We start from the raw sequence: 14,686 nt of genomic DNA, 5'->3' as shown, positions 1-14,686 counted from the left end.
ATTATTTATTTATTTTCAAAATCTTGTGGGCAATTTTTGCCCCTCAATCACGTTTTATAGGAACATTCTGAGATTTCTTGGGGCATTTTTGCCCCCTTAATTTCTGACACTGAATGTAGATAGCGCCTTACTCTAAACACAAAGTGTGGTCAAGGCTGAGCATGTATAAATTCTGTCAGGAATTACAATTATGTTATAATATAATTGAAATGGAGCTCTCAAGCAACTGCCCCACAAAATGACGAGTCAGGCGGTTAACTCAAAGTGTCTGTGTGGCTGTTTTAAGGGCAGGACGAGATAATTGAAACTTTATTCAAAAGGAAGAGGGATAACAAGAAGAGGGGTGGTGAAACAGAGGAGGGATGGGAAAATAATCAAATCTAAGATTGCCAAGTTGATGCTTCTGTCCATATTGGTATTTTGTTCTCCCCAAGCTGTCTTAAGAAAAACATTGTTCTCATAAAAGTAAACAGAGATATTTCCTTTCAGGTGAAGGATGGGCTTCGTTCTTGATGTTACATACGTGATCAATTAAACACAGCTGTTCATTTTCTCAGATGTTTCAACTGGCTCTGTAACAGTTTACACACTATACAAGGGCCATTCTCACAATGAATCTTGGAACTTTGTTAATTTACCCTTCACAATCCTTTTCGGTCCTGATCAAACCGGCATCATTTTATACCAGACAACACAATGTCACCCTTAACCTCTTTTAATCCAGCGTCAGCATCATGTAGGGCTGAATAAGCCAAACGTAAAATATTTTATTACTGAATTACGTTAATTAGAACCTGATAGTATAGTACACAACTGGCTGTGCAAATTTTAAACATCATCCTAAAATCAAATATGCAACATAAAATAAAAATCAGAAGCCACAGTACAGATAAGACAAACACCAATGTTAAGGAGACACTTTTAGGGACTAGCCCTTGCTTCTGCAGACTTTTATCATCCTTATAAAGCCTCGTTACTAGCTCACTGCTCATCAGCTTTTTAGATGCCCTGAGAGATGTCTCCCTTGCGCCAACACACCCACACCCACACAAATGCCTCATTCTATAGAACGTGTGGGAGGTGTGCGTTAATGAATGTGTGTGCACCTTACCTTCGATGTACTGCTTCTTGGTGATTTGAAGTGGCTGTCTTGGCAGGGCTTGGAAGTTCTAGGTAGAAAACACATTGTGTAAGCCTGCCTGACTTAACTATTTCCCTGTGCAGTGTGTAGTTGTACTGCAACATTGTCTCATTAGTCATTACTCGATGGAAGTGGGTCTTCACATTGTCAACATAGTGTTTAGTACAGATGAATTATTCCCTACTGCGTGGAAACCTAAATAAACTAATATAGCTCTACATAAGTGAGAAAGGTCAGCGGTATATATCTGCAGCCACTCCCAGCATGCTCCTTTGAGGCAGTAATGAAGGGATGGAAGAGGAGATGGAGCTGTGGAGGTGATAATCACTTGTGTGTATTTCTGTGTGTTATAATAAGATGATGTCATCCCTCTTCAAATGAGGCTGGTGGGAGTGCCTCGAACTACGTACTTCATTGTAAAACTGATTACTTTTTCTGTAAAATTCTTTTAACTTCTGTACAGTATATTAAAAGCACATAGGTCATATCTAATCATTGTATCATATGTATCATACAAAACTGTCTGAAAGGAAACACATGTAGAGGTTTCTTGACTTAAGGAAATTGTTGGCTGTAAATGTTTTAACAACACACATTTCTATATTGCATCGTTATTTCTTGTATTGTGTTCAAAGTGTAGTTTAAAGGTAATGTTAAGGATTAAGCTACATGGATTATATACATTTTAACAAGTTGTTACTTCCCATTTGTTCAAACGTTTGTGCTCAAGTGACAGCCCTGTTTCTACGCATATATTGTACTAGGTGTAATGTACTGTTAACAATTGCTGCTGCAGTGGCCCAATGTCCCTATGATAATGAACTCAAAGAGATACAACTTTTAACATTGGGACTCTGCAGCTACAGTTGTTAATATTGCTCCAATTAAATATTCAATGTCCTTTTCAGACACCTCCACAATCTAAACATATATTGCTGCCTGCTTAATGCTACTTTTCCATTTAGACTTGCTTCTTGATTAGGTTTGGGTACTGAAACCCGGTTCCACTATGGAACCGGTTCCTACGCAAACGGTAGTATTCGGACCGGATTAGAACGCAAATTTCGGTTCCGACTGAAATATTTTCCCTGTGTCGCTCCGGACAGCGACAGACTCTTTTTTCTTTCTCCCTTTTCTGCCGAGTGGCGCACGTGCCCGCTCACGGTGTGAAGTGCGTGTCCGCGCTATTCTGCTGTTCTGCTATTCTTTTTGTACGCACTCCGAAACGGACATAAAAATATCACACTTTCTCTGTAGTCTATCGTTAGCTAGCTACCGTAAATGTAGGCTACTTTTAAAATTCCATATTACCCCTCTGGGCTCACCAAAACGGACGTGAAAGCATATTAACCATTCACTGACTGCACGTGATCGCTAGTAAATATATTACACTTGCTCTGCTAGTCTATCGTTCAGGACAAGACCCTGTAGCCTGGTGGTGGGGGAGGCGGGACAGCAAATTGTCTGCCCTTTCAAACTCATACCTGGGTGTGTACAGACCTCTTGGACACCATCTGAGAAAGTTTTCTCATGTGCAGGACATGCCATAAGTCAGGAGAGGTGTCCTATCTTGCCAGAGAAGGCAAATATGGTAATTTTTCTGCAAATGAACTGCTAAAGTTTGAAGCTGGTTGGCATACCAACTCAACATTTATTTTGTTGTTACTTGTTAATAGTGTAACTGTTATTTGTTAAATTATTGTAGTTGTGTGTTAGGTGACTTAGGTTTACTTAATTTATGTTTAAGTACTTTAAAATGTTAATATATTGTTAAATTGAAATTTTCAATTTAAAATGTCATTTTTCAGTTTTTCAAGAATCGGTTTGGAATCGGAATCGTTTTAAAAGTACTGGTTCGGCATCGGAATCATTAAAATCCAAACGGTACCCAACCCTATTCTTGATACAATCTAGAACAACTACACAGTACACACCACCATATAATGCATTAAATGAGATCCACCGGTGAGGTGCAGGGCAAAAAGGGGCTGGATACAACTGAAAAGAATGAAATAGTTAGCTGACATTAAGGAAAAACAGAAAGCCATCCTGGGATTTTAGCCAACACTACAGATCTTTCAAGTTTTCAGACATACATCTTAAAATAGGAACAGCCTGATGCTCACTGGGCTCCTGGCCCACCGTGCATCGACCCACTGAGTAATCTAAGACGTTGCTGATATAGACACACATACATAGAAAATTACACGTATGCAGTTTTCTTCTGCCTGAAGGAGGAAAAACAGCAAAGGTTATAAGGCACATCAGCCCAAATACACAGTGTAAGGGAGAGAAAAAAAGTGTGTTCAGACTCAGCAGTTCCATTTTAATCCCGGTCAATCCCATTGTATCCACTCTTTCAAACACAAACAACTCAAGGTGTGTGATTATGTGTGTATAAGGAGGTTGTTAAAGGTTATTTACCAAGGACTTGCAGGCGCATTAATTAGTGTGTGTACGTGGAAACACACACAAACACACACAGACAACATTGGCTAACATGATGAAGGGGACTGGCAAAGACAGGGACATAGAAACACACACACAAAAACATAACAGTGTTTCCCATCATGGTCAGAATCCAAAAGTGCACGTGGGTGATTGGTTTGACCGATTGGTTTGACTACCATGAGTGTGCATGCTTGTGTGTGATCCAGAGAGAGAAAACAGCTCTCTGCTTTCAACACTAATTCATTATTCACTAGCTAGAGGGAGGGGGTGGGGGGTGTAAAGACAGGACTGCAGTGGCAGGGTGTGGCCGCCATCAGGGATCAGGCACCAATCACACACACGATGCTACAACTACTGTACATGAGATATATGACTGCAGTGTGTATTTTGGGCAGAGTGTATGAGGAAAAAGTGCAAGGTGTTACAACTGTATGTGTTTCTTGCCCTGTGGGTGTGTTGCCCTGTGATGTGACAGGTGATTCCGTGTGTCAGATGTGAATGCTCTGCTTTCCCATCATGGACAGTGTTGCAATGACGACAGCATAAATCAGTACACACACACACACACACACACACACACACACACACAGCTACAACTACTAACTTCTTTCCAAGGTACACTCAGACCTTTTTCTCCAGCTTATACACACAAACCTTGCAACAGAAATAACTCTTACAAGGACAAAAAATACACGCACTGCACATTACAGGAAAGAAACAAAAACATTTGTCTGACTACTTCAAACGTAAGGACCAGCTCTGACATTCTGGTCCAAGTTGCATCACACTGATCATAATTCAGACCTTCTCTCCAAAATACTGATTTGTTGAGAGGACATAACACACAAAGCTTTAGAAGGACCACAGATAATGGATAAAACATTTAGCATCCAACCATCTAAATATTGTTAATAGCTTTTGTTGATTATTGTTATGTAAAAGCGAATGGTGCCCTGTGTTTTGATATGCAATCAAAACCTCCAGATGCTTTTAAAGAGAAAGTTAGATGTCAGCATGTGAAAGGAGAGATGGAATTAAGGGAAAAGACAAAGACAATTAAATAGATGGAAAGGCAGGGAAAAGAGAGAGGCGATTAAGATATACACGAGAAAAACAAGAAAAAAAGAGGAGCAGGAAAAAATATAAAAGAAATGTAGACTCCAGTACATGAGTGATTTATAGCATGAGAGAGGATGAATGAGAAATTATAAAATATGAAATGGGTCAGCTTGCTCTGTTCACTGCTGACTGTACAGTTTACACACACACACAATCACTCTCCTCAGCACTGGTCAGTATACATAGTAACCTCAGTGTACACACACAACAATGCAGAGGATCAATGTCAACACACACACACACACGCGCAGATTGCAGTTACACAAGCACTTTTACACCATCTGTCTGTGCCAATGAAATTAAGTAGTGATCAGAAATGTAACGACAGACTGATAAAATGTTGCTTAATAATCTATTGCCGCCTTTCCACTGCATGGTACTGCACAACTCTACTCAACCTTGACTCTTTTTGGTTTTCCATTAGCAAAGCAAACTGAGCCGATACTAGAAGGCGGAGTCAAAACACTGCAAACAACTGACTGGTCAGAGAGAACCGTCACTAGCGTGACACCCTGCACAAACCTGCCATTTTTAGATAGTCAAGGTACCGACAATAGCGCCCGCAGATTGTTTATTCACCTCGCCCAAGATTTTGAAAAATTACAGCCAGCAAAACTAAAGCATACAATTGACGAAGTGCAGACATCTTTGTTGAAGATGATGTCACTGCAGTTTCATGCGGCTGTGCTAAGGCGATCAGCTGAAAATCCCACGTACACTGAGGGGGTACTATTCGCAGTGGAAAACAAAATAGAGAAAAGCACAATATGTATGTACAGAAGCGACACATGCATGCTGTCTGTCCAACACATCTTAAAATGCAATATATGGTGATAATGACTTAGACCACACACACCTACACTGTATGTGGTCTAAGATGTTATCACCCTTACTGTGACATGAGGAACGGAGAACCAGTTCATTAGTGAACACTGTGTGAGGAATTAATGTTAAAATAAACTGTAAAAAAGACCAAATGTTCATTAAATATTCCTTTTTTTTTTTTTTTGGGCTCAACTCTTCTATTGGGCCACTTAATGGCATGCACGGTTGCGCTTGTTTTTCGTGTTGTCTTTCCACAGCACCGTTCCTTATTCTACATAACAACCTGGTGTTTGTTCGTTTTAATGCCCCCCTTATGGCCTAATATGGGTTCACAATGGCCTGAAAATGAACGTGCAGCAGGTCTGCACGGAACTCATAAGAGCCTGACAATGAGACATGTTGCCAAACCGCCTGTTAGCATGGTTAACCCAGAGATTTCATGTTTTTAGATTAGCTTTGCTTGAAATATTAATGAAGGCTTGGTTAATGCTACTTCATTTGCAGGTAACTAAACAATCACTTAAAGCAAAGATATTTGGAGTTAGTGCAGGGGGGCTGACAAATTAGGTTAAAACATATTTTTTTGAAAGTTTATTTATTCAAAAATTAAAATGTCTGAAAATATACAATATTAATCCAGCAAATATAAATTGACCTATCTGTGAAAAAATACATTTAATTTACACATTGAAGATAAGTTTACTATAGATAAAGTAGCCACTATGGTAGCCATATAGTTAAGCTTAAGGATTCACTGTGCCTTCCACATATATGTTTAGCATTAAAACATGATGCATACATAATATATTAATATCCATTCATTTTCATCCATCCTGCCCAGTTTAACATGCAACTGAATTTGATACAGTATATGTACAGTAGTAGGGGGTCCCTACTCCATCTCTCTTTCAGCTAAGGGGTACCTGGCCTAAAAAAAGTTGGAGACCCCTGACTTAAAGTATTTATTGTGAAAGAGTAGGATTATGCATGTGTCATAATGAGTGGCTGCTGCTGGTCCAAACGTTTTTGCATTCAATTATTCAATTACTATGCTTCCTGTGGGGTATAATACCAGCTCTCCATCTCTGTTTACCTTTTAGCAGCAGGATGGCAAATAATGTATTTATAACCCGTACTGAGCTCAAATAAATTCCCTCTTTCACAAACAAAATGCACCTAGAAGGTAATCTCAGGTGCTGATTGTCTATGACTGAGTAAAGGGTCTATGCATGTCATTACATCAACGTGTTTGAATTACAGAGCTGACACAAATGCTGGTGTATTACCCTCTGTTGCACACATAAAAACACAGACAACATAAATATTCCTACGCTGTCAAACACAAAACACACACGCTACTTGAAAATATGCCTGAGCAATTGACTGCCAAACACACCAACACACATGCTTGTGTTTTCCTCTCCTGGGCTCATTGACTTTTAATGGGCCACTTAATCATGCAGTTGCGCTTGTTTTTCGTGTTGTCTTTCCACAGCACCGTTCCTTATTCTACATAACAACCTGGTGTTTGTTCGTTTTAATGCCCCCCTTATGGCCTAATATGGGTTCACAATGGCCTGAAAATGAACGTGCAGCAGGTCTGCACGGAACTCATAAGAGCCTGACAATGAGACATGTTGCCAAACCGCCTGTTAGCATGGTTAACCCAGAGATTTCATGTTTTTAGATTAGCTTTGCTTGAAATATTAATGAAGGCTTGGTTAATGCTACTTCATTTGCAGGTAACTAAACAATCACTTAAAGCAAAGATATTTGGAGTTAGTGCAGGGGGGCTGACAAATTAGGTTAAAACATATTTTTTTGAAAGTTTATTTATTCAAAAATTAAAATGTCTGAAAATATACAATATTAATCCAGCAAATATAAATTGACCTATCTGTGAAAAAATACATTTAATTTACACATTGAAGATAAGTTTACTATAGATAAAGTAGCCACTATGGTAGCCATATAGTTAAGCTTAAGGATTCACTGTGCCTTCCACATATATGTTTAGCATTAAAACATGATGCATACATAATATATTAATACCTCCTCCTCGCTTTTTTTCTCTTCGTTTAAATGCAACTGAATTTAATCGACGGACAGTTATATGTACAGTAGTAGGGGGTCCCTACTCCATCTCTCTTTCAGCTAAGGGGTACCTGGCCTAAAAAAAGTTGGAGACCCCTGACTTAAAGTATTTATTGTGAAAGAGTAGGATTATGCATGTGTCATAATGAGTGGCTGCTGCTGGTCCAAACGTTTTTGCATTCAATTATTCAATTACTATGCTTCCTGTGGGGTATAATACCAGCTCTCCATCTCTGTTTACCTTTTAGCAGCAGGATGGCATAATGAATGTTTAGACCGTACTGAGCTCAAATAAATTCCCTCTTTCACAAACAAAATGCACCTAGAAGGTAATCTCAGGTGCTGATTGTCTATGACTGAGTAAAGGGTCTATGCATGTCTACATATAGAACCATGTATTAGTTGCTAGTATTGCCCTGATCTAGCATTATAAGACTGCATGCATTATTTTTTCACACTGCTACATCAATGTATCTGGCTCTAATTACACACAGAGTGTGAGCGCAAATTGAATGAAAGACACACTGCAAATTTCCCTGAGCTGTCATAAACATAAATCTGGCCCACAGAGAGACAGGGCGAGAGCCTCAGAGGAGTACTGCCATGTTGAACAGATGGGGACGACTGAATCACTGTGCTGGTGTGGGGTAATATAATCACACTGCACCAATTTATTGACTCGACATGGAACACATGCACACATACAGACACACATGCATGTCTGTATGCCCACATTTAACAGAGAAATTATCTCCATTCACACTGCAACCACAACTAAACACACCTGCCAAAATCCATCTGCTCAGCATGAAGAGAGAGAGAGAGATCAGAACATGGCTGCAAAACCCACAGCTGGCTTATCCATTAGTTGGGAGTAGGGTGACTAACTAGACCCAGCTCCCTGCCATCAGTCGCTGTCCCTCTGAACTCTAAGATTGCTCCTGATAGCAGTGTTGAAAAAATGTCAGTTTACCTAACAGTGGCCCTGGCTGATTGATATACAGTACTGGAGCAGATATGGGACTCTAGGAGCACTGCCCATGGCAATTTAATGTAGCCAGTAAGAATCTGTTATTTTACCCAAATGTCAGCATCATTTTTAATTTAGGTTACTGTCAAAATCAATGAATTACTTAGGATAAAAGAGAGACTTCTGTCTATGATTAATTATGTGCTGCAGTCAAATTGTTTTCATGAATATTATATTCTTGTACTTAACTATTTACTTTACACGGCAGCTGGATTTTTGCAACGTTGGTCCCACGTTGGTCCCACGTTGGTAAATAAAATAAGATAAGTTATGCCTGTCTGTGTGTATACACCAGAGTGTGTTTAACACTGCCAGGGAGTCAGCAGAGAACATGGCACACACTTCAGTAAAGTGCTTAGACACAGCAGCACAATCATAATACAAAACACACACAACTTATTAACATATTGCCATATCAAATATTTTTCCTACACAACATTAGAAAAACGTGATCTGTCTAGAGTAAACATTGTACCATATGATTGTAACCTAGGCAATAAGTAAATCATTATAAGAGTGGTAAATGTGCACAATCTATAGGTAAAATCCCTCAGTGGAATTTGAGAGATTTTGAGTCTTGCTGTAGGAAAAGGTACACAAACAATTTAAATATTAAAAGAAGTCACCATTTAGAGTCAACCCCTCTGCACTTCACCCTTTGACACTACAAAAGAAACAGTCTGTATGTTGTTTTTTTTGCAGGAGTGAGTGACTTTCATGCATTTGTGGGTGGCATGAATGTATATAAATCTTGGAACACCATAAAAGACTCAGGCGCAAGCTGAACAGTGCATGGAGAAAGAGAGAGAGCAGATGATATAGGGCTGCATCAAGGACCCGGCAATATGAATATTGTTTCGGCTTTGGTGCTACAAACAGTCAGGAAAAAGGCAGAGGAGAGAGAGAAATGAGCCAAGAGGAAGTTAAATCTTATCTGTCCTCTTTGGTTTCACTGCTACACTATTTAGGATCTTAATGAGAGGAAAAGAGAATAAGAATGGGCAGGAATTAAGTATCATGTAGAGAAGGGGAGGAAAAATAGACTTGAGCGGAAGCTGATATTTTTGCTTCTAGCAGGTAAAAACAGATGAGGCAAAGCTCCACAGAGAGACTCACTTCTTGCAGCGCTTTAAACTCAGCACCAGTTTATGGCTGCCATGCTTTAATCCAGGCACCCCTTTGTTACTGCAGTGTGGCTTCACCTCAATTGAACCCACAACAGATGAAAGCTAAACCCCTCTGCAGCACTCCTCATTTGAATGTGTGTGTGTGTGTGTATATATGAACTGTATGTGTGTGCAGAGTGGTGAGCGGCAGGACAGCTACCTACTTTTCCTTAACGCAGAACTATAAATTGCAGCTTTCCCCCCTTCAAAGCAGTGGGAAGTGACATGTTATACACATGGAATAATAATAATAAGAAGAAAAAAGTCTAGAGGGAGTTGACTATTCTCCCTACTGACTCTTTCTGATCTTCTCAATCTAATCAATGAAGCAGGAGAGTTTGTCTCCATGCTCTGTCACGAACTAAACTGAACATTTAAATAAATATATTCACGTCTGCCTATCTAGGCTTTTTTTTAACCATTCTATATGTAGGATTGCTGTCAAACTGGTTGGATCCCTTACTGATGATTAGTAATGGTGATTTAGGAAGCCAAGTCTAAGCTTGTGCTTAAAGTGTTAAAAGCACGGTAACAAAACACTTACACAGCTATAACAAATCAAACAATGAGCGTGGAGCTGAATTGGCTAATATTCCTGATTGCAATTTTGTGTTCTTTAACACTTTCAGTGGGAACAAGTTATAGCACAACATAGGCATGAAACACACCAAATACACAACCAAATACAAGCATCAACACACTTAATAGGAAGCTCAACCAAATCCCAGAACTGTGTTAGAGCATAGCTGTGTTAAATTGCAGCTGACCAACAGTCACATAAATCACTCTGTGACCGTACGATCAATTCAATGTGTAGCTCACACACACAGCTGCAAATCGCTTAGAGAGATTAGAAAAGTTTAATGTCTCCACGGTTACGTATGTGTGTGAGCAGTGCTCAGTGACAGAACCACTGGACCCTGACAGCTAGGTAATGTTGAAATGAGCTATCGACCACACCATACTGAGAAGAGAGATAGAGAGAGAGAGAGAGAAAGGTCTGTTTTTTTTATATATGTATTCTTCAGCACGTTGTGTCTGCATTTCAGAGATTAATGCATGTACTTCTGCCAATAAAACTTTATTTTTGGTGATAATTTCATGAATTCATTTCATATTTTAGTTATTCTTTATGAAAACAAATTCTCAATTTGAATGTAAAATAGATCAATCCCACAATGCCTCTGTCATCAAAAAGCTGCAATAATGGTTAAAATTGATTGTTGTGTATTTTCTGATGGTCTAAATGTTGTTTTAAAAGCTTTCTGAAACACTGTACATTTAAAGATACTTAATATTGACACCAAAAACTATGCACAACTACAGTCAAAATACTAAAGCCCCCCTTCCCCTTCCTCTTCCACATGCACACAAAATCTCAACATTTATATTTGTAAGCAAGGATCTAGTATTTTGTATGTATGTTTTGTAATAACTGTGGTGTTAGCGTCATCAAACAATCTCTTTGAAAAGACAAGTATGGAGAGAGAAAGCTAGATAAGCGTAAAAAAAACAGGGATTATAAAAGATCCCATGGAATTAGAGATGTCACGAGACCCGGTACTTCGGTACCAAAATTCTGAAAACGTGCCGGTACTCATTTTTCCACAGTACTGTAATGTTTAAGTATTATTATTATTTTCTATTTTATTTATTTATTTATTTTTTACACACACCGTGGTATCGACTTTAGTATTGAGTATTGTGTACTTTTGTTGGTATCGGTACCAAATACTAGATATTTGGTATTGTGACATCCCTACATGGAATGCTCATATTGAGATTTTTGAAGGTTATATAAAGGACCTGGTGTTTCATACAGTGCTGAAACACCAAAACAGGACAGTCTTGTACTGTTTTGTTATGATTTTACACACTAACAAGCAGAAGATATGTGTTTGATATTCTCGTTATCAGATGTTACCATTGATAAAAAAGTTAGTTAGTTTAGTATGTATCCCAGATGCCATTAACTTGCCTGATTTTAACCAACACAGACACTCAGGTCCTTCTGTTTCCAGTATTGTGAGTTTGATGCGAGTATTGCAGACATGAACAGGTTCATGACATGCCGGCAGCACAGCAAACAGCACCTACTTTCCACACAGCCTGCTGTTCAGCACCATGGATAGCTCTGGTGACTGAACACTTTTGTCCTGCTGAAAAACAAGCAGGAGTAGCTCAAGCCTATAGTAGCCACTTAACAACCCGGATCAAAGAAAAAAAGATGAAGACAGAGAGAGATGTGTAGGAAAGGCAGTCAGGTCATACTTACTGGGTGCTTGGCTGAGACTCTCCCTGTCACCGAACTTGTCTGGTACCACGTAGAGGAAACGTAGTTCTGATGTGTTGTTGAGAAAGACAGAGATGCAAAGGAGAGTCAAAATGAATAAACAGAGGGAAACTGAATACAATCCAACATGTTATGATGTCAACTTTTAGAGGCAACAACTTTGCAAACCACAATTAAATACTTTCATCACATGATATACACGTTTCAATGAATCAGTAATGTTTCTATATAGCCGATTCCTATCCAACTCAGCTTGAAAACAACAGCTGTGATGCTCATTGCCATCGTCCCTCCAATTCTGCCTTTGGACCGACAAGCATCAACAATGCCATGTGAATGATTGAGGCCCAATTTCAACAAGCTGTTTGTAGACTGTAGTGCCAGTTTAGTTGGGAAATAAGCAGGAAATGCATCAATATTGTGCTCAGGGTTGCTGTTTAGTGATGTAACGCCAACATAAATGACATATCAGTATGTTGCTTGTTGCTAGAAGAACAGCTAGGAGATATGATAGGTGATATGAGACTAGATTCATTTGGCATGGTAGACCTTAATTATTGCTTTTTTCTAGTTGAAGGAAATTAACAGTGCAAGCTTTTACCTGCTTGGCCATCATATTCGCTTAGTTTGCAGATTAGTTTTTCTCAGAGACTAAAAAACACTGAAAAAACAGTATACTGTCTTCCTGTAGTTTGGATTTAATATGATATAAAACCACTAATACTCATTCACCTAAATACCACCACATGCTTCATATCTGGGTTATGAGTAAAAACAAATCACATTTGTTTTTGTTAACAGCATCCATCTCTAGCTGGGATTGTTGCCTGCTCTGTCCAAAAGACCACCAAATGAATCACCACCATCAGAAGCCAAAATGGCTTTAGACACAGCAAGACCAACTCATTTGCAGAGTTGAGTAAGCACATATTGACAAACACAAGCTGCTACTCCCATACAGAGCCCCATGTGGAGGGGCAGTCAGACACAGAGCTTCATCTTTTCTTTGCCAATTCAGTAAAGCAGTGGCAGTAAACAGGACCAACAGCTTGAAGAGACCAGGAAGATTTTTCACTATTAGTTGCTACAGCAGGAGCATCCAGGCCCGTGAGTGCTCTCTGCTGTAGGGGTAGTGCTATCACACCTTTAGAGGTTGCAGTATGTACCCATGCTGTAGCTGTGCTAAACAAATATGAATAGCCTACAGCATTACCCTGTGGTTTTCAATTGTATTACGCAGAATGTATTGTGTTATGACATTTACACCAGCAGCACTTTAAGAAGGTTAATTGAAGTACGGCCAGGGCATTCTCTCTAGCAATACACTTTTTTTGCTGCTTAATTGTACGACTGATCTAGAAAAATCCATATCTCAGAGTGAACAAAAAGGGGGTTACACAGTTGTGAAAGATCTTGTTTGTGTGTGTGTTTTTTTTAATATTTGTATGTAATTTTTTTATATTGTCAGTTGTGTACATGTTTTCATTACATCGAATTTTTCTCTTTACACTACTGCATTAAGAGTATGGCGTCAGGGCCGTCAACAAAAGTGGACTTGATTTTGTGAACCTGGGGGTTACAATGCAGACAGTTAAAACCAATGGTTATACTTTGAGATACTATTTCATACTTCCAAATCCATATACTTTATGTAAGCCCTCAAAAGGCAGAGCTAAACATAATTCCTCCTAAATGGATTGTTTATAACATACCCTATCTAACTCCAACCTTAACATTTGATTTTGGTGGCAAAATAACCGACATAACAGACTCTAATAAGAAAAGCAAACCCTTTGCTAAACAATGTTTTTGACAATTATGGCACGTGAATAAAAAGCAGCAGAGAACATGACCGACCTGTCTGTACTCTAGAATGATCTTTGGCAGAGGGTGCAGGTCCTGAAGCTGCAACAACTGCAACAAAAAAGACAGAAGAGAGAAAGAAAGCCTGTCTGACATGCATGTGTGCCTCTGGATTCATCAGTACGAACGTGTCAGAGCACATAATAAACTTCAAAAAAGATTGAGCTGGTTTTTCTTAGATTAAAATGATTAAATCAACATATCTGTGTGTGCCTGTGTGTGCCGTACTGCAGCTTCTGATGTTGACTGCTGTTGTTTGTTGATAGTCTTTGGAAGTTTCTTGTTCTCACAGCGCTTATGGAGGCACAGCTTCTCGAACAGGACCTTCAAACATTGTAAATCCACAATATCCATGAATCCATAACATTGAAACATACACGCATAACACAGAAAAATACACAGATAGTGTGCATACATACAGTACATGCATTCACACACGCGCACAATATACAAAGATGGAAAGGTCATACATATTTTATGCAAAAGCATACACACACATGCATACAACACACAGATGTACACGTTAAGGTACACACTGTTCGTAGTTGAGTGTTGCTGGTGACCAGGAATATTTGTCCAGCTGCTCGGTGGGCCTCCTGCTCCAACTGCTTTATCTTAGCCTGACAGAGAGAGACAGCGAGAGAGAAAGACAGAGACAAAACAAGAACAAGGAAAGAGACAGAGGGGGAGGGAAGAGAAGATCA

General features: G+C 39.2%; 1 protein-coding gene across 1 annotated transcript in view; it reads right to left on the bottom strand.

Moving 5' to 3' along the window:
• Window positions 1-14,686, bottom strand: part of poln (polymerase (DNA directed) nu) — a 50,898-nt gene that overhangs the window by 27,232 nt on the left and 8,980 nt on the right. Inside the window, exons 9-14 of the mRNA XM_039822761.1 lie at window positions 14,519-14,602; window positions 14,211-14,306; window positions 13,977-14,033; window positions 13,657-13,688; window positions 12,102-12,189; window positions 1,112-1,169 (exon numbers count right to left, since the gene is read on the bottom strand). Coding sequence (XP_039678695.1) covers window positions 1,112-1,169; window positions 12,102-12,189; window positions 13,657-13,688; window positions 13,977-14,033; window positions 14,211-14,306; window positions 14,519-14,602 — 415 coding nt within the window. The remainder of the gene's footprint in view (window positions 1-1,111; window positions 1,170-12,101; window positions 12,190-13,656; window positions 13,689-13,976; window positions 14,034-14,210; window positions 14,307-14,518; window positions 14,603-14,686) is intronic.

This window comes from Perca fluviatilis, chromosome 14 (genome assembly GCF_010015445.1).
Source record: "Perca fluviatilis chromosome 14, GENO_Pfluv_1.0, whole genome shotgun sequence".
NCBI lineage: Eukaryota > Metazoa > Chordata > Actinopteri > Perciformes > Percidae > Perca > Perca fluviatilis.
Note: the sequence above shows the minus strand (reverse complement) of the source record. Positions and strands in the feature narration are given on the sequence as shown.